Source organism: Salvelinus fontinalis, chromosome 32, assembly GCF_029448725.1.
Source record: "Salvelinus fontinalis isolate EN_2023a chromosome 32, ASM2944872v1, whole genome shotgun sequence".
Taxonomy (NCBI): domain Eukaryota; kingdom Metazoa; phylum Chordata; class Actinopteri; order Salmoniformes; family Salmonidae; genus Salvelinus; species Salvelinus fontinalis.
This window is the reverse complement of record NC_074696.1, coordinates 34,322,829-34,343,884: the sequence shown is the minus strand read 5'-3', so window position 1 is coordinate 34,343,884 and position 21,056 is coordinate 34,322,829. Positions and strand designations below refer to the sequence as shown.

At 44.5% G+C, this 21,056-nt stretch overlaps 1 protein-coding gene across 2 annotated transcripts in view; it reads right to left on the bottom strand.

The window, feature by feature from the left end:
• Positions 1–3,911: 3,911 nt before the first annotated feature.
• Positions 3,912–21,056, bottom strand: part of LOC129831133 (teashirt homolog 1-like) — a 35,958-nt gene continuing 18,813 nt past the window's right edge. For both annotated transcript variants that reach the window (XM_055894204.1, XM_055894205.1), the window contains exon 2: positions 3,912–8,420. In XM_055894204.1, coding sequence (XP_055750179.1) covers positions 5,038–8,420 — 3,383 coding nt within the window. In that variant the 3' untranslated portion in view covers positions 3,912–5,037. The remainder of the gene's footprint in view (positions 8,421–21,056) is intronic.

Sequence of the window (21,056 nt, the reverse complement as noted above, 5' to 3'; positions counted from 1 at the left end):
CTACCACATTCATTTAAAATGGATTAAATGTAGATTGTGTGTCAATGGCCTACACACAATACCCCATAAGGTCAAAGTGGAATTAGGTTTTCAGAAATGTTTACAAATGTGCTTAACAAGTCACATAAGTTGCATGGACTCACTCTGTGCAATAAAAGTGTTCAACATGATTTTTTGAATGACTACCTCATCTCTATACCCCACACATGAAATTATCTTGTAACGTCGGCTTCCAACTCACACCCAAACATGTAGGTCCCCTGAACGCAGCTCACTCTCCAGATCCCAATCACCTGAATTCTAATCACCTGTTCACACACCTGTGTCATTATCACACTATTTAGTTCAGTTCTTTGCACCTCATCACTGTGAGGTATTGTTTGTTTTGTGACACATGTCTTTCGGAGCTCTTTTTACCCCCCTTGATTTTACTCCTCCCGTGTATGATAGTTGTTGCCTGCCTCACTAACGCCTTGCCCATTCCCTGCCTGTACTTTAGCCTATCAGATTTCCTGTTATCTACCTATTGCCTGATCTCCCGGACTACGTTACTAGCCTTTTCCCTGCCTGTACTGTTACCCTTTTGGACCCCCTGTGTATGACCTTCTGCCTGCTCCTGGACCCAGCTACCTGCCTCCTCCTGTGGTCCTTTGCAATAAACACCTGCTGCGCCATGCACTTGAAACCAGCTCTCTGTCTCCCCTTGTGTTCATTACATATCTGTAAGGTCCCTCAGTCGAACAGTGAATTTCAAACACAGATTTAACCACAAAGACCAGGGAGGTTTTCCAATGTCTTGCAAATAAGGGCACCTATTGGTAGATGGCTAAAAAAACTAAGCACATATTGAATATCCTTTTGAGCATGGTGAAGTTATTAATTACACTTTGGATGGTGTACAGTATCAATACACCCGGACTCTACAAAGATAGTCATCCTACCTAACTCTTTTGCTGGAGAGGAAGGAAACCGCTTGGGGATTTCATCATGAGGTCAATGGTGGCTTTAAAACAGTTACAGAGTTGATTGGCTGTTATAAGAGAAAACTGAGAATGGATCAACAACATTGTAGTTACTCCACAATACTAACCTAAATGACAGAGTGAAAAGAAGGAAGCCTGTACAGAATAAAATATTCCAAAACATGCCTCCTGTTTGCAATAAGGCACAAAAGTAAAACTGCAAAAAATGTGGCAAAGAAATTAACTTCATGTTCTGAATACAAAGTGTTCTGTTTGTGGCAAATTCAACACAACACATCACTGAGTACCACTATTCATATTTTCAAGCGTGGTGGTGGCAGCATCATGTTATGGGTATGCTTGTCATCGGCAAGGACTAGGAAGTTTTTGGGGATAAAAATAAACAGAATAGAGCTAAGCACAGGCAAAATCCTAGAGGAAATCCTCATTCAGTCTGCTTTCCAACAGTTACTGGAAGACCTATTCAACTTTCAGCAGAACAATAACCTAAACCACAAGGCCAAAGATACACTAGTTGTTCCTGAGTGGTCTAGTTAGTTTTGACTTAAATCACCTTGAAAATATAGGGCAAGACTTGAAAATGGCTGTTTAGCAATGACCAACCAATCAACAACCAACTTGACAGAGCTTGAATAATTTTTTTAAATAATGTGTGAATATTATACAACCCAGGTGTGCAAAGCTCTTAGAGACTTACCCAGAAGGACTCATGGCTGTAATCACTGACAATGGTATTAGGTCTAACATGTATTGACTAAGGGGTGTGAATATTTGTGTCAATTAGATATTTCTGTATTTCATTTTCAATAAATTTGCTAATATTTCAAAAGAAAAAATCACTTTGTCATTATGGGATATTGTGTGTAGATGGGTGAGAAAAAAATACAGTTAATCCATTTTGAATTCAGGCTGTAACACAACAAAACAGAATGTGGAATAAGTCAAGGCGTATGAATACTATCTGAAGGAACGGTATACGTGCAGCATGTGATACCAGACCATGAGTTCAAATGGCCTTGAGCGTTTGCTGGAGCCTGCCTTTAGTACCAGATGGTTTGCACATTTGGGACTGTTCCATTGGTTCCATTGTGCCAAGCAAGCTCAATCAAGCACAGGTAAAGCATTTTTAATTAAATTGCATTAGATTGTAGACTATACCACTCAACCAGCAACTTCTTTACATAAAGGGAACTAGGTAAGTGGACCCCACATCTACCCAATCAGTGACTAAACATAAGCCGATACATAATTTCATAAGATACTGTACCTGAACTTCTCCCAATAAATGTTTTCCTTTTAAGAATATATCCACCTGTTTGTACCAACTGAACAAACCCCATATATTCGTTTTTCAAAGCAGTGTTTACCCCCAATGTTTATGTCCCATGTCAACTGAACTTTTCTCTGTGACTTAAATCCCTTAGAATGTGTTTTTTTTCCTTATATGACTTCCAGGTACTGACTTCCCCGGCTCCTTATTGTTTCTCTCTAAAGTGCCTCAGGCGAGTGTAAAAGAGATGTGTTAGGTGGCAGTACTGTGTCATCTTAAATACCTCCCGGAAGAAACCTGCCATGCCCCCTTTATCGAGTTCCCAGGTGCCTCAGAGAAATTGGAGGCTTAATTCTATAATACATCTGAAACTGTTAAGTCCCTCACAAATCCTAATTTTAATGACAATGTCCTTTATTCTCTATATTTTGGCAAGAGAAGTGACTAAGCCTACTGTATATACCCATTTCCTATGGTAACTTACATTTGAAGCTATTCCTACTGGGATTAAATGTGCTGAGCGTCAATTCTTTGAGTTCTGATTTTCTCAAATAGTCAGATGCCATTGACTACTGATCTCTGAACTTGTGGAGGACAATTGTTCTGGTCTATCTGTGATGGCATAGAAACTAATCTCATACTGTAATATACAATGTGTATGTAACATTATCTAATGAAATCATTGGATTGGGCAGAGGATATTAGATTTTGCTATCATCAAAACATTAAGTTTAGTTCTCTACCGGTCACACTGGTGTAACTATGATACTATTTAACCAATGAATTATGGCACATGACATACGCAACATTTATGACTATAGTATGACACCTGTCATTACCAATCCACGACATTCAAGAGATTCATAATATTATTTGATTGACTGATGTGTACGCTTTTGGGAAACTATTTGTCCGTTCAAGTAAAAGAGAGTTTGAGATGATATATTCTCTCTCATACCCAGTATTGTTATTTTTCTCTATGGCCACAACACATAACCATCCCGTAATTGAGTTGAAAGGAGTAAATGTTTGATTCCTGAGGCCCACGAATCCCCCCGGAATCCAGTGTGTTGCGTGCGAGGCAAAGCTATGCAAATCTGCTTAACTGTGCCTCCCGATGTTGCCGTCTGCTCTGCAGGTAGCTGCATTGTGGCCTTACTTATGATTACAGCGATTTACATAGTCTAAGCGCTAGGACTGCGCTAAGATCATTAACAAAAGGGGAAGGCCGTCACCAGAAACAGCAAAGTGCTATGAGAAGACAGAGAAGCTTAACAGGCGCTGATGTGCCAAACCCACAAGTTTCTCGACTCCATTGTCACGTGAATCTCTACAAAGTGCAGCTTGTTGTTTGTTGGTCCCGGTGACACATTACCTCGTTTCTGTGACTTCATTAATGCTCATTGGTGTGTCATCAAGAGGCTGACAGACAAAACACACAATTTGACAGTCAATATGAGTGTCTCTAATCAGTGATAGACAAACTACATATGAAAGGTCATGTCTTGACCACTTAAAACACAAACATTTTTCCGAGGGTCAGGTTATCTTGAAGCCCGAGAATTTACATATCCATTACGAATAAATAAAATGTATGTTTTCCTCCATGATGCTACATAGTCTTATTGAAAAGAAATCTCCAATTTAACAAAGCAGAATCCAGGTTTAGAGTTTATTTTACAATTGCAGAAAAAAAACAATACTTTCATGATTTAGAGGATAGAATTCTGAACAGTATTAATGATAAAACATTGAAATGTATAATTTCTTGTGCATTGCATGTTTATTTTAACATACAGTACCATGCATCAGAAGAGATGGCCGTGTAGTTATATTTAATCATGTAAACCACAACGAAGGACCTACTTTTCATTGAAAAAGGACATGTTCTGGCTCTACAGTATATATATATACTGTATATATTTATACCTATATACAGTACATAGTTATTTCTTTTTTCCATATTTTCTATAAAGTGACAATATAAAAATGCACACAGTACAAAGAATGTTGAGCTTCTGCCAATAGCAAGATATGATTACATACATTTACACATACTTGCTGATCATTTATATATTTATCAGTTTTAGAACTTAATTTACAAGTTGAAACGGAAGCGGCACACAATCATAAAAATACAACTGGTATCAAAGCAAATATGGCAATACCACCATTAAATAATACTTGATTAGTTAAACAAATATGCAGAGAAAAGCTGAACATATTCATGAGTATTCCGTTCTTTCTGCAGTTTGTCATTAGGCCTACATTTCATCCTTTAACATGTTCTACCCCATATGCAATTTTGAGGTGATCAGGAGAAGTGAGAATCTAAACGTTGAAATATCATCGTGCCATGAAGTTTATTTGAACAATCCTAATGTGTACCTCTTCATAGTAGTCCAAGTGCAGAAATCCTTCTTACTTTTTTCTCTTAAAATGTATTTTCAATATGATTAGTTGAAAACAACAAAAAACCTTCATATCAATCATACATTTTCAGAATGTGTGTTTGTGTCAACATTTTTTTTTTTAAACGTTGGTTTAATCTTAATTCACTGAAAAACATGCACAGACAAAAGATCCTAAAGATCGTAGAAACGATCAGCTAAATGTGTGTTGAAAAATAAAAGACAACTGAAATCCAAAAACAGAACATGGCCCAGTTTTATGACAGCAGTTACTTCGGACTGATTCCAAAGTCTCAGTTGAGATGCAGTGCAGTATTGAGATATAGTGCAACGATTCAGTAATCAGTCATGCCATCAGCTTTCTCCACCTCATTTAGGCTTTATCAAACTTTTCTAGTTCAGTGACAAAGATGAGGTGGTCCTCCGGCGACTTGCCATGTGTTTTGCTAAGGTGAAGCTTGACCGCGTGCTTGCTGACAAAGGTCCGATTGCAGAGCGTGCACTGAAATACAGAGCCTGAGTCTTCCTCGGTAAGTCCCAGGGAACTGAAAGTCTTCTCTGTTATCATTCTGGTAACTGCCTGCTCCTCCCTAATGTGATCTATTGAAAGCTTGGAGAGGTCCTTCATGCTGAAGCCTAAGTGGGACTCCAAATGGTTTATGTAAGAGGAAGGAGTCCTAAACTGAGAGGCACAGTCACTGCACAGAAACAGGGGCTGGCCCGAGTCAATGTTCTTCAGGAATTTTGTCCCGCCTGTCCTCCTCAGCTGGTACTTGACGTTGGCCAGCCAATGGGAGATAGTGGTCAAGGAGAGACCGGTGAACTTGCAGATGTGGACCCGCTCCTGGGGCCCGAGGTCAGTCATGACGAACTTGCCGTCAGACGTCTCCCGAAGACAGGAGGTAAACTGGGCCTGAAGGATGAGGAGGTGCTGAGGATTCCAGTTGGACTGCCGGCCTTTCCTTTTCTGGACTGCAGAGAGCTCCTCCAAGCCATCCTCAAAGGCGCTGTTGTCCGCATCAGATTTCTCCGAGATGGAGGACGGAGTGGAGGATTTGGGCGTCAGACGGCCAGTCAGGTTCTTGACCATGTCGGAGATGTCCATCAAAGCATTTTGGGACGACAGAGATTCAGACAAGCTTGAGAGGATGGGTCTGTTGCTGTTATTGGTATTACAGTTGGTAGTGCTGTTTAGCGTAGTGGAGGTGCTGTTCGCAGTTAGTCCGTTAGTGACTTTGGATTTTGTCAAGTCCATGGGCTGGTCATTGTTGTCATAGAATCGATTGATTGACTGAACTTGTTTGACCTGATTGGAGATGTTCAAGGGCTTATCCAGCATGCTGTTACTGATCTTGTACAGCTTCGACAGAGGGTCTAGATAGGGTGTGGCCGTCTTTGAGGCCTTTCCCAAGTGATTGTTCATGATGGACTGCAACGCACTGAGGGGGTTGACAAAAGGCTGCTCCGGTGAGTGATCAGTGATGATTCCCAAGCTGTTACAGCTGTTGCCAACTGCCGTTTTTGGCACGTCTGTTCCGTTCTTCGTTGACAAATCTGCTTTGTTGTCTTTTGCCTCTCCCTCTCTGCTTCTAGGCTCACTCTGATCCTCTACGGCAACGTTTTTCACTGGCTTGTTGAGGCCATCCACCTTGGGTGAGCCCTTCCTCTCCTTGGACAGTGGAGAGGGTGACTTGGCAGATCTCGCTTTGCATTTATTTTCGGAGGCCTTTTCCTCCTTCTCCTTCTTCACAGTGACTTTCCCTGTGACTTTTTCCACCAGCTCTTCCATGGCCAACACATTGTTCTTGTGGCTTGGAGGTGGGGAAGGGCTGCTCGGAGAGTGGATCAGATTGCTGGAGTCAGAGGACATCATCTTCAAGCTGCTAGTGCTGAACAAGGGTTGAACCACATGGACACTCTGCATGGAGGACTTCAAAGACCCATGGAGCTGGTAGGCAGCGTGGATGCTAGGGTAGCCAGCACCACCCCAGGTGGGCGTCCCAGTCTGGGCCTTGATGATTGCACTTGACACAGTGAACTCTAAGGACTTCAGGATATCCACACCTCCTTTGGGAGTCTGCTCCAGGTCTTCCTCTGTGAGATACTTGTAATGTCCAGCCTTGCCTGGTTTCTCGCATTTCTCAGTCGGATCCTCTTTCTCCTCTTTGATCTTCTTCTCCGGTTCACTCATCTTCATGTTCTCCTCATGTTCCTCCCTTTTCTCTTCAGTGGAGGAGGAGTGCAAGGGAGGAGAATCAGGCTGTGACTTCACATTGGGAACCGGGAGTCGTGTAGAGGTCGGAGGGAGAGGAATGGACTGTATATTTTCCTCAACCACAGGGTCAAACACCAACTGCTTCCCCTTTTTGGACGCTGAGTTGGTCACTTTCAGAAAGTGTCCTGTGACCATCATGTGGGCGGTCAGTTGTTGCAGGGTGTCGTGGGAACTCCCACACTCCATGCATTTGAGGATCTGGGCCTTACGCGCCTCAAACTGCCAGGTGTAACTGGCGCCATTTTGGTAGCCGTAGCGGTTATTTGCTGTGACATAGGGGTTAACCACTTTCTGGTCTTTTGAGGTCTCTCCCAGGTGTACACCAGGTGTGTTGTGGACAGACTCCGGTGAGCATGGGGACACCAAGTCCTGAAATGCTCTTTTTCTGGTAGGGGGCACCAGCTTTGAGACGAGGGCTGACATGGGTTCTTTTAGAGGCACTTTCTGGTAGTGTTTCGTTTTGATCATGTGGACACTCAGGTCCTGCAGGGATTCAAAGGAGTGTCCGCAGTACATGCACTTGAGCACCTTTTGAGCATCCTCCTTTCCTTCCATCTCCATGAGGGAGCGCTTACGTGGCTTGGACCACCTCTTTCCCCGCTCCTCCTCCTTGTCTTTGTTGTCATCGCGGTAATGGCCTGACTCACTCATGTGCACCGTGAGCCCCACCAATGTGTCATAGGCTCCGCTGCAATCCTTGCACCGGAACTTGCTGGCACCGGTGAACACCGGGCCGTAGAGCTTGTTGTTCTGCCGGTACAGCTGCACAGTGCTGAAGAGGCTTGGCTCGGGGAGGAGATTGTATGGTGTATGCTGAAAAGTTTTGGCCAAAGCTGCTTGGTGCCAGTCGTAGGCCACTCCACCTGTGTTGCCAGTGTTGGTAGTATTAGCGGTGCTTGTAGCACTAGTGTTGCTGGTAGTGTTGGTAGGGGCAGAGGTGCCACTGCTGCTGTTGCTGTGGTTATTATTGTTCACAAGGCTGTTAGCATGACTGTTAAGAATAACGTTGCTCCCCTTGTGGCTGCTTCCATTGCTGTTGCTGATCACACTGCTGACCTTGTTGCTGTTACTTCTCAGCATGTCCATGGTGATGCTGGACCAAGAGGCTTCAGAGATCAGGTTAGCATAGACGGCTTTCATCTGCGCCAGGCTGTCCTGCAGAGACAGGCCGTTGGGGACCTTCAGGTGTTCTACTTCTCCTCTGACTGCCTCTTCCTCCTCCTTATCAAGTCCGTCCTTGGAGGGAGTACTCTGGAAGTCAATGAGCTGGTCGCTGGCATCACTGAGCGGAGAGGCATAGCCGGCGTCTGGGTTGGTCCCATTGCTGAGAGGGGAGTTCTGGAAGCTGAATCGGTCCCCGGCGTCGTCATCCTCGTTGCAGAGGTACTCGCCGTCATGGCCGTCTAAGGAGAGGCCGTCGTCCTGCAGGTGCTCCTCATCGATCTTGTCATCAGCCTTAAATTCCTCCTCGTCCCCATAAGCTGAAAAACACAAGAGGAGAGAAGGGACATCAGCCAACTCATTGGGGCAGAACATTCCATCAGATGTGTATAAAGATTCTTGATGTGCTTATCCCGTAATGTGTGTTTGTGTTTAACGTGTGTATACCATGCATGTCTGTATCTCTGAGTGTGTAAGAGTGGGTGGGTGTAATGACTCTTAAAATATTTTAGTCAATAGTCCTGGCGGAGGACGCAGCTTTGCAATTATAAAAGTGGCAAACATCCATATCTTGACGATGATAGATAGTCCCCTACACTGTGCAGCCTAACGAAGGTATCAAACAGTATGGCTCAGCAAGGGTAAAGGAGAACACAGATGAGCAAGAGGAATATTTCCCCTTGAGTTCAAAAACTAGGGACACAAGCACAATTCTACATGATGGAAAACCGGTTCCCAAAGCAGCAGATGCATATTAATCAACACTGAGAGTCCACTGCGTTTGACAAAAAAGGTCAGTAGCCTACATTCAGAATGTTATAACTTGTTTGTTGCTTTGTAGTGCTTTTATGTTTTAACTGCATGCTATCATACACTCTATATGGATGTATACTGTTGAATACAAATATACAAAAGAAAGTTGACACTCTTAAATCCTATCCATTTCAAATATCCAAATGATTATGACTGCCCAGAAAAAAAGGTGACCCCAACAGTCACAAGCCAGTTCCTGTACTAAAATGGCTTCCTCTCTTCTAGATGGAGGGCACTGACTCTCTCTGACTTTGAACCAGTCTCTGCTGCCACTGTGCCACTCACACCCTGCCCGTGACGTGTGATATAGCGATAGCGGGTGAGCGTGCCAGGCCCTCGGCTGGGATGGCATAGAGTTGGCATTGGCAGTGGAAGTCCTCACAGTATGACGCGTGGAAATTGCCGGTGGACATGACATGCCATGTTGTCACCGTCCATGCTGTACTAGTTCTCAGGGAGTCAAGTGTGCCGGCTGGCGGGAAGAAGGGAAACAGTGTTACCCACAGAGGATGGGGGCGTGAGTTCTGAGTATACTTTCTCCACACAGAATGACTGTCAAGGTTATACCAAGGTTCCTCTACATTTAAATCATAGTACTAAATCATAGTATTTAAAAAAAAAAAATCTGAATTGAGGAAAAACTACACATTTGACCTATACGTTTATAAAAATAAAGAAATGTTTTCTTCAACACCAAAAATATGATGTAGTCCTTATGTGGTAGTTCATCAGATAAAGGACGATTAAATGTTTAATGAGTAACAACAGCATGGCTATGGTATGTGGCTAATGAAATAGCTTTTTCCTCTGGATTTGACACTTAAGTGTTGCCAGCCTCGAAAAGAGAATAATGGAACTCTTTGTCGGGGCACAAGATGAGAGAAAAATACTCCATCCATACCATTTACTTAATGACCATTATGGAACGGGACCGAGCACTTAACAAGGCACTGCCTGTGTTGATCAGCTGCCTGAGTGGTTATCTTTAATGGCAGACAAACGACATGGGATTCCAACCCCTGTAGCTATGCAGGAACTATGGCAGAAATGTTACTTTGACAATACGTCTATAACCAGCGTCAACTGTCTCTCAAGTATAATTCCAGGCCCTCTGGACTCCGAGACAATGTCAGACATCAACTTTATCTAACCTACACTAAGTAGCAAATTAAGAATTGTAGAGGAACGTATTTCCAACTGTCAAACCTGTTAGAATTTTGCAATATTATGTAATGTTTCATTCAATATGAAAATGTGCTGCACGGTAATCGTAAAGGAGAAATACATTGAGAAAAGGACAGAGAGAGTGAAAGAGAGACAGAGACAGACAGATGGAGACAGTGCTCGGGCAGTTCACCTTATCCTCTCCCATAAGATGCTTGTCCAAGGTGCCAGTATCAGTCTCTAGCGAGGAGGCAGATGTGCTGTCAGCCCCAGAACAGCGTGTTGCCGCTCAGGCCCATAATCAGAGAAGACATAATACCTGATGTTTGTGAGCTGCCATTTACTGCTGCCTGGGAGAAGCTGGAGGGCCATAAGCAACTGGGACTACGGTGTGTGTGTGTGTGTGTGTGTGTGTGTGTGTGTGTGTGTGTGTGTGTGTGTGTGTGTGTGTGTGTGTGTCTCAATCTCTCTGTGTCTGCGTGTGCTGGTATAAATGTGTACGAACATCCATCGCTGTGCTAGCGTGTACTGAATATGTGTACACGTACACACAAAAGATAATGCTACACTATTGCTCACATAATACCTGCAATCTATCTGTCCAATATTACAACTATGCCTACCCCAGAGCCCGACATTACACGCTTTCAAAAAGAATCAAATTCGAGCCAATGTCAAATGTCGGTGTATTGTCAAGAGCATTCCGTATTTCATTTCATTGGAGTGTTTGGTTGAGTACCTCAAAGCACTGAAAACTCCCCCATCACGCTTACTCTCTCGCCGTCTCTAAATAGACCATCACGCTAAAGAACGCACACCCCCCCAAAAAATTTGCCGTCTCTACTATAGTTACCCGTAGCTCTTAATGAGTGGAATGGGTAGAGGGAACGCCTTGACAGAAAAGACAGACAACCTGACACCTCTTAAAAATAAAGTCAGTCTTTTCCTGCACACACCTCAGCCCAGACCCCCCTACACACACACACACACTTCCTCCGACATCCCCAGTCTGCTGCCTCCACCTCGACAGCCATCAAATCAAATCGTTTTTGTCACATGCGCCGAATACCGTGAAATGCTTACTTACAAGCCCTTAACCAACGACGCAGTTCAAGTGTCAAATCATGTATCAGTGTCAGGTGTTCGGGTCAGGGTGGTGGGTGTCAGTGTCCACAAACAAGACGTTTTTTCTAAGCGAAAGAAGAAAGAAACAACATAGAAGTCGGACATTTTTTCTTCTTCTCTCCCTCCTTTTTTTGCCATCTGTGGGGGAAAAAAGAGCTCCTGGTGCCACCGGCGGCTAATAAGGCAATCAGAGATGGGGAGATGCTGACACTACTCGTTGAGCTGCCCGCTTTCAAGCTTCACTCAGAACAATGGAGAGAGGGGGAGGGAGAGGGAGGGGGGGGGGGATTAAAATTGGGCAGGGAAGGAAGGGGGATGCTGTTGTGGTTGTCAGTCAAAAACAGAGAGAAAATAAAAATAAGCCCACTTTGTGCTGTCATGGAGAATGGAAGAGGAAAAGGTTTGTAGCAAAAAAAGGGAGGAAAAAAGGTGCATTTAGGAGTTAGCTGACAGAGGTGTGAGCAGGAGAGTTCGTCTGTCTATGGGTGGGTCTGAAATGGTAGAGGGAAAGTATGTGAAATTGACTGTAACCTGAGGCAGCAAGATACAAAGTAGAAGGTGTGCATTTGTATGTGTGTGTTTGTGTGTGTGAGCGAGGGTTAGCTTGTAAGCATATATTCATATCTATCCACCTGGTGTGCTAGGGAGATATTCTGTGTGCATGCATCTATCAGGTGTGTCCCTGTGTGTGTGTGTTAGTGTTGCTCTCACTACATTCATGTGTTTTTTGTATCTGACAACCCATGTGTGTGTTTGTCACTAAGTGTTTGTGTCAGTGTCAATGACATGTGTGTGTGTGTGTGTCTTAGTATGTGTGTGCGCGCAAATGTGTGCGTGTCAAACACAGAGGGGACGTGTGACGGCTGTGGAAAGGAGAGGGAGAGCAGGCCATCTGCGTCCAGAGACGAGCCTGTCACTTTGGCCCGGGCTTCCTCCAGACAGGTGACACCTCGGCAGGACACTACCGGGCCTTTGCTGTCACACACACACACACACACACACACACACACACACACACACACACACACACACACACACACACACACACACACACACACACACCACCCCTAAGTGTATAGTACATAGATAAAAACAGACGGACATTCTCACAGTCGCTCACACGCAAACATGTACAAGCCTTCTCTATGCCAAGCTCAAATCTGTGATATAATACTACATTTATCAACAAATTGTCATCTGTTATAGCAAAGTATAAAACCAACCTTCGTACTCTCACAGTACTGTTTCTGCATTGTGTCTATGGCACAGAGTTTGTGATACCATGCACAATGAATTCCCAACTAGCTGTGCTTCCTCTCACACGCACTACTGCGTTGACATTCTCAAAAATTACATCGGAGCAACTTGAGAATCAACTGCTTCAAAACAAAGTAGATGGAAATGAAGTTGTGCTTTCCGGCAGTTTCTCTCTGCATATGATGTTATATTAGAACGTCTGAAAAATGGAGTCATTTCACATACTGTATTTTCTCCTTGCTCGTTTCTCTTGTGCAAATCTGCCACTTAAACCCATAATGCTATCTGTCATGGGACGCTGAGGCTACACCATTTGGCTGGTGTCAAACTTAACCAAAAGCCTTCGGGAGAGAAACAACGTGAGACAGGGAGCGAGTGCAGTTGAGCGCGAAGCAGCACCACCGAATTGCAACTCACACACATGCCACACACACACCCCTCTCAACCCTCCTTATTTATTTACTCTGTCTCTGAGAAGAGGACCAATCCCGGCAGTCATTTGTGGTGCTAATGTCCAATTCCGCCTGCTCTCACTCCTCTGATTTAGCCCGTGTCGGGCTCTCTGCTATTCCAGACGGGCAACCGAGTCGCCGTTTAGACGCCCTTCAAAATGGGGGCCGAAACGTTGCGAGTCGTATTCCTTTCTCCCCGCTTCGCTTTGTCACCGGCCCCTCCGCTGTGATGCCTTTGGACAGGCCTGATCAGTGTGTGTCATTTGACCTGCATGGTGTATGTGTGTGTGTGTGTGTGTGTGTGTGTGAGGGAGAGGGGGACAGGCTGTAAATAAAATGACATTATTATTTCCTCTGTCCTATCATGTAGAAAAGCCAATTATGGTAATGCAGAGCATGTCAGGGAGAATACAACACAATCTCTTTCTCCCTCTCCCCTTCTCTTTCTTTCTTCTTCTCTGGGACAGCCAATGCTGCACATGCCGGGGTGGTGTGATCCTGTCTGTTCCAAGCGCTAGCGGGCCCGATGCTAAAGCAAGCTGGCGTTTAGGCCTAGTGCCTACGTTCCCTACGTTCCCTACTGCCAGACCTTTTCATTTACGTCTGTGTGTAAAAGGGTCGACAGCATAGGCTTCATTTTGAGATGATTCTCAGTTGTTCTCTTTGTAAAACATTTTTTTTTAAAGCCACAGGGCATCCTATTTGTTGGGCATTTTATTGACTGTAATGGTGAGGACATCTTAGTTTAGTTTTACTTCTCTCATGACTGCTGATGGTATACAATCTCATTTAAGAAATAATGAAGGTATTATTCAGCAAGCAAAGTTTGAATGCTATTTCGGGTGTCCAAACCAATTTGCCCCTCAATATGCCCAGGCACAATCTAGAGCAGGGAAGAGCAACCCCAGGCTCTGTCCCTGCAGGAGAACTTTTGGTAGGCAGTCATTGTAAATAACAATTTGTTCTTAACTGACTTGCCTAGTTAAATACATAAATTCTGTTTTTACCCCTCTTTTTCCATCATACAATCCTTGCTTAGGGAGTTACCCTAAGCAGGGGGGGGGGGGGGGGGGGCTTTGAAGTTCTGAGGCTTGTTTTACAGACTCCACCCACCTCTCTCCAGTATAACGCCCCCTCCCACCTCTATAAAGTGACATTGATTTGTGTTGCCGTGGATTCTGTGGAGTATAAATTAATATATGCTTTTCCCTCAACTTCCTCTTAGAAAAGTCTGTTCACAGTTCCACGCCCCCCAATCCCCGCCGCCCATGTGGAATAATTAACCATATGGCACAATACCTGCGGGGCCTCCAATAGCTGGTGTACTGTTCCAGCAGGACGTGCAAATTCATCTACTCGGCTTTCCAAATCTTCATGAGGTGGAGGACAACAATGTTTGCTATGCAACTGAGTGCCCGTGTTCACTGTTGACAAGACATATGAAATGTCGGATAAAGATAATAAAGACGTATAATGCAAATACAAAGTTGTATTAAGATAATTTGATATGATACACCTTTTATCAAAGCTATAATCTATTTGTGCCTTCTCATCCACCTCTCGAACACGCCCCCATTCACATCGACGGGGATGTAGTGGAGAGGGTCGAGAGTTTCAACTTCCTTGGTGTCCACATCACCAACAAACTATCATGGTCCAAACACACCAAGAGAGTCGTAGAGAGGGCACTACAACACCTTCCCCCCCCCCCCCTGGACACTGAAAAGATTTGGCATGTGTCCCTAGATCCTCAAAAAGTTCTAAGGCACCATCGAGAACATCCTAACCGAGCAGTATGGCAACTGCATCCGACCGTAAGGCGCTACAGAGGGTAGTGCGTACGGCCCAGTACATCACTGAGGCCAAGCTTCCTGCCATCCAGGACTTATATACTGGCTGTGTCAGAGGAAGGCCCAATTGTCAGACCCCAGTCACCCAAGTCATAGACTGTTCTCTCTGCTATCGCACGGCAAGCTGTACCAGAGCGGCAAGTCTAGGACCAAAAGGCTCCTTAACAGCTTCTACCCCCAAGCCATAAGACTGCTGAACAATTAATTAAATGGCCACCCGGACTATATACATTGACCCCCCCCGCCCCCTTTGATTTTACACTGCTGCTACCTCCTGTTTATTATCTATGCATAGTCATGTTACAAATTACCTTGACTAACCTGTACCCCCGCACATTGACTTGGTATCGTTACCCCCAGTATATAGCCTTGGTATTGTTATTTTATTGTGTTACTTTTTATAAAAAATGTACTTTAGTTTATGGAGTCAATATTTTCTTAACTCTATTTCTTGAACGGCATTGTGGGTTAAGGACTTGTAAGTAAACATTTCATGATAAGGTCTACACTTGTTGTATTCGGCCCATTTCTCACTCACACACACACACACACACACACACACACACACACACACACACACACACACACACACACACACACACACACACACACACACACACACACACACACACACACACACACACACACACACAAATGTAATGTCCATCCTTATGCAAAGCGTGGCCTACTTTGTCATAGGTCTTTGTTTAAACCCTAAGGTTGTGTAGCACAATTCCCCTGTCATCTGTGAGTACATTAACTCGCTGGCCACAGCCAAATTATGCTAATGGACTGCTAAAATGGGTCATATACTGTAGACAGTGCATTTTACATTAGCTTCAAACAATAGGGTAAGGGGAGGGGAGGTGACAGGACTATTGGGTTGTGGAGGGGGGAGTTCTATCATCTTTGACCACTGTGACATCCCCATCCAGAAGAGGGAGATAAGTCCGACATGAAGACATTACTAACGGTTTACTCACTGCATGTCTTCCACCACAAATTCTTAGTGATGGGAAAAGTTACCAATCGTGACCACCTGTTTCATAATTTATTATTATTTATTCTCATAAATAATACATTTTAGGGGGTAGATCATCTTTAATATTGCAGATAGATTGTAGCTTCTACCAATGCAATTGTCTACATCACTTCCAATTACCCAAAATATATATACACACATACATACACATACAGTACCAGTCAAAAGTTTGGACACATCTACACATTCAAGGGTTTATCTTTATTTGTAATACTTTCTACATTGTAGAATAATAGTGAAGTCATAAAAACTATGAAATAACACATATGGAATCATGTAGTAACCAAAAAAGTGTTAAACAAATGAAAATATATTTTACATTTTAGACCCTTCAAAAGTAGCCACCCTTTGCCTTGATAACAGCTTTGCACACTCTTGGCATTCTCTCAACCAGCTTCACCTGGAATGCTTTTCCAACAGTCTTGAAGGAGTTAGCACATATGCTGAGCACTTGTTGGCTGCTTTTCCTTCACTCTGCAGTCCAACTCATCCCAAACCATCTCAATTGGGTTGATGTCAGGTGATTGAGGAGGCCAGGTCATTTGATGCAGCACTCCATCACTCTCCTTCTTGATCAAATAGCCTTTACAGGAGGTGTGTTTTGGGTCATTGTCCTGTTGAAAAACAAATGATAGTCCCACTAAGCGCAAACCAGATGGGATGGCGTATCGCTGCAGAATGATGTGGTAGCCATGCTGGTTAAGTGTGACTTGAATTCTAAATAAATCACTGACATTGTCACTAGCAAAGCACCCCCACACCCTCACACCTCCTCCTCCATGGTTCACGGTGGGAACCACACATGCGGAGATCATCCATTCACATCATCCACTCACAAAGACACAAATATCTCAAATTTGGACTCATCAGACAAATGGACAGATTTCCACCGGTCTAATGTCCATTGAACTTGGTCTTTTACAAAATAGGGCTATCTTCTGTATACCACCCCTACCTTGTCACAACACAACTGATTGGCTCAAACCCATTAAGAAGGAAAGAAATTCCCCAAATTCACAAGGCAATTGTTAATTGAAATGCATTCCAGGTGACTACTTCATGAAGCTGGTTGAGAGAATGCCAAGAGTGTGCAAAGCTGTCATCAAGGCAAAGGGTGGCTACTTTAGTAGCGCACCTTTAAACTATTACAAACAAGCAGCATGAAACCTTAAAGTTAACTGATTCAGCAACAAACAAACAAAAATGTCACAAATAAACTTCTGGTAATCACTCATTTGAATCCCCTGCTCTTCGCTCCTGCATTGCAGTACATGTCTCTCCCTTCCCTGTTCTCATTTTCTCCTTTCTCCCCTCCTCTGTTTGTCCATGTTCTCTGGGAGCCATCTTTGAGCAGCCATAGCGACGGGTGCAGTCTATAAATCACCTTTTCCCTCCACTGTCAACTCCAGGCTGCTCAGAGATGAGACAATGGCCATTATATCATAAGCACTGCAGAGCCAACCCCCATCTAGCTGGCTGCTGCTGTTAAAACCTATGCAACTACAAAGTCCCAACGTTTCGCTAATGTTAGCTGAATGTTACTGAACATAATGGACTAGTATAGCCTCTGCCCCCAATATCACTGCTTCTCTTAAATAATGCAACCAAAAAGTCCTAACGTTTTGCTAATGTTAGTTGAGCGTTAGTGTAGCCTACGACTCCCACCTGGTTAAGCTTAAAGTGAAGTGAAGCCTCTGCGTCATATAGTTATTTCTGAAGAGCTACATTTAAAAACCTATGGTTTTGGAAAGGTTAACAAAGTCAATATCGGACTGCTTCTAGAGCCACTATAAGCACTCAGGTTTCGCTAAGTGTAGGACTCCGCCCAAAATGTTCTAGGATAAGCAGTTCCTAAGACCACCTGCAGTGACATCCTTCCCATTGGTAGGGCCAAATTGAATCATGTGGGGACATTATTTGTATCACTATCTACCTATTCATTCCACAGGTATTCTTTGACTTCAAGGAATTCCAGGGAGCTTGACGAAATCCAGTCCTTAGTGTTTCTATCCACTCCTAGTCTTTTCTCTGCACGAACTAAACCTAAAAACACATTAAAACAAACTGAAATCCACATGTACAAGAGTTTTCTCTGGGGGAAAAAAAGAAAACAAAAATAGGGCCTGTCCCTTTAAATCTCCCTCTGAAGTCACCTGTGTACAGCCCCCTGACAGTGGAACTTCCCTGGCCCAAACAACAGCTGCTCCCATCTCCTAGCAACAACCAGTTGATGGATGACCCCAAAGATGGATAATTACCATAAATCACTCTCTTTCTGCGTAGGAGAGAAAATGGCGAGGGAGAGAAAACAAAAGGCTTTCTCGGATACACCTTTCCATGAACCCTGTTGCATCAGTCACACTTTATTTGGTGAACATTTCCCATGAGGAAGAGAAGTTAGTAACCATCTATCTCCCTGATTGGATAATCACCGGTTGCTGCCCAATCGGCTTGGCCATAACAAAAATTGCAGCAAATCAAAAGTGACATTAAAACCTGTTATGGACAGATCTTTGCAAGTTTCTCGAAAGTCAGAGGCAGCGTTTTTTTATGGCTACATCCAGTGAATAGAGGCTGTAAAATGAAACCTGATAAGATGAATCGCGTAACAAAAAACTGCACTAGAGGAGAGACAAAAGAAAACAAAGTGGACTGTGAAGGGAGAAAGGCAGCATGGGGGAGTGAATAGTGGTGAGAATGATGAGCGAGGGAGGGGGGGAGAGAGAGAGGCAAGAAGAGGCCATGACCTCACCAGTTCTGTCTGGGTCTGGTTGCACAATAACCCATCAATCAACCCTTCCCTGTACCCTCAGCCCTCCCCTATATTCACATGGGCTGTCTGCTTTGTACACCGCTGAGGAACAACATGCACACACACAGGACACACACACACACACTCTTCCCTGAGACTGACCCCTTGTCTCTGTGGGAAAAACCCACACAGCCTGTGGATGAGTCAGATCAGAGACAGCAAACACATGTACGCAGGCACAGACACAGCGATCGCCAAATCGAAGTCACTGATCACATGAGAACATCGTCTTCATTCCACAAAACAATGCCAACTCCATTCACATAAATGCAAACAACGTGACAGAAAATGGATCTTGTCACAGTATTGCACTGATCTGTGTGGTCAAACAACCTCATTTATACCTTTTAAGTAAAGCGTAACTGGAAACTTCAGCAATGAACAAAAAGGGGACAAGAAAGAGTAACAATTCTGTCAGTCCACACGGGAGTGCGTGTGTGTTTATGTATGTGTGCTTGTGTTTTTGTATGTGTGTTTGTGTTTATGTATGTATGTGTGCGCGCAAAGGAGGTGGGGGGGCGTGAGGCCTTTTCCTGATGGCCGTGACAGTGAACTGACAAAAGAGGGAGGCAGAGGGGGAACGAGAGAGGCCCTGAAGGAGGAGAGACACTAAATCACAAACTGGCCTCTCACAGAAGAAACCACGTCACTGGGGATCAATACCCACATCTCTGATTGTGTGTGTGTGTATGTGTTGTGTGTGCGCCTGTTCACAGTGGTGTGTGTTGAGATTTCCCAGGGTATGGACATGACTCTTAGTAAACCATCCATAACAGCTTAGGAGAGAGAGAGAGGAGAAAGAGGAGAGAAAGACACAGACAGACAGACAGACGCAGTAAGTGAAGGAATGTGCATGGTGAGAAATGGACAGAGTGACAGAGAGAGAGAGAGAGCGAAGAGAGAAGCAGTAAGTGAAGAAGTGAGCATGGTGAGAAATGGACAGAGAGAGAAAGAGTGAGAGAGAGCGAGAGCGCACGCGAGAGAGAGACAGGAAACCATCGCTCAACACAACATAATATCGTACTGAGGGCAGACTATGGAGTGCTAGAACATTCTAGAAATGGAGACGAAAGAGAAGCTTACCTCCCTGGCAATTAAACTTTTGCACAGTCTCTGAAAGTGCCCTCTAAACAAGGGAATGGTGACTGTTGGGTTGATCTCGGGACAGTCGTGAAGAGAAATGTGTGTGTGTGTGAGCGCGCAGGGAGGGCAGTAGTGAGTGATCCCTGTCAGCTTGCATGTGGCAGCCAAAATAAATTAGGCTTATGAAAAAGGGGGCCAGGCGAGTGACTTGGTGGGAGAGATGGAGAGGAGGGGGAGAGTAGGAGAAGGGGGGGGTGGGCGGGGTTAGGGATGGGTGCATGTGAGATAGAGAAAAATTGAGAAAGAAGGAGAAGAGAGGGAGGGATATGTAGAGGACAGAAGGAAAAGACACGGACAGCTAGGAGAGACTCTGCGTGTCCGTATGTATTCCATCTGTGTATCGTACAGACTTTACTTTCTGTGCTCTCCATCTTCCTCGGTCTCTCTCCCCCTCTCTCGGTCTCTCTCCCTCAGGCAGTGTCATATGCGGTCCAGTCTGTGTAGTTTCCCAAGGCCTGGCCCCTCCATGATAAATGACACGTGTCATTCTGTCAACCCCTGCCACTGGAGCTGGGAGGCCCCTTAGTGATGTATGACCCGGCCAAGCTGGGCTAAAGGAAATCAGGGCCATTTTGGCAGCGAGTACCAAAAGACCACAGCCCTTTATACGGGACCCTGTGTGTGTTCCTTTATACGAGACCCTGTGTGTGTGTGTGTGTATGTTCACAAACTTTGCAAAGAGATATTTGAGAACACACACTATATGATACACACACCTTGTAGGAACGTACATGCGCGCGCACACACACCCACAGTCTAGAAAAGTACACCTCTCACATAATGAATAGTTCCACTGGTTCCATGAAACCCTATCCAATCTCCCTCCATCCACCCCAGAGACACTGACTTCGTTTAATATACTGAATACCTCCAAATTGGACTGTTCATTTTACATCTCCTCAAGGGGAGTATACGTGCATGTGGGTGTCTACCTGCAAGTGTGTGTGTGTGTGTGTGTGTGTGCGCTCGAGTGTGTGTGGTGCAATAGAAGCTGTCAGACATACTAGCAGAGGGAGACAAATCATAGTCATGGTCTTGCCAGCTGTTTCCCAAATGTGGTGTGCAGGGGAGAGAGTGAAAAGGCTTCACTTTGAGTTTTGTTGCTTGATGCTTCCCAGAGCCAGATAGCTGACAAACCAAGCCAAGGGGAATGGGACACTGTGGCACCACACACACACACACCTGGTCCGTCAACACCCTGCGCAAGCTGGAATAGGAACCGAGCCGATGCCAGCATCACACCAATGCATAGTGCACACACACACACACACGTACACAGACAAGCGCACACAGACAAG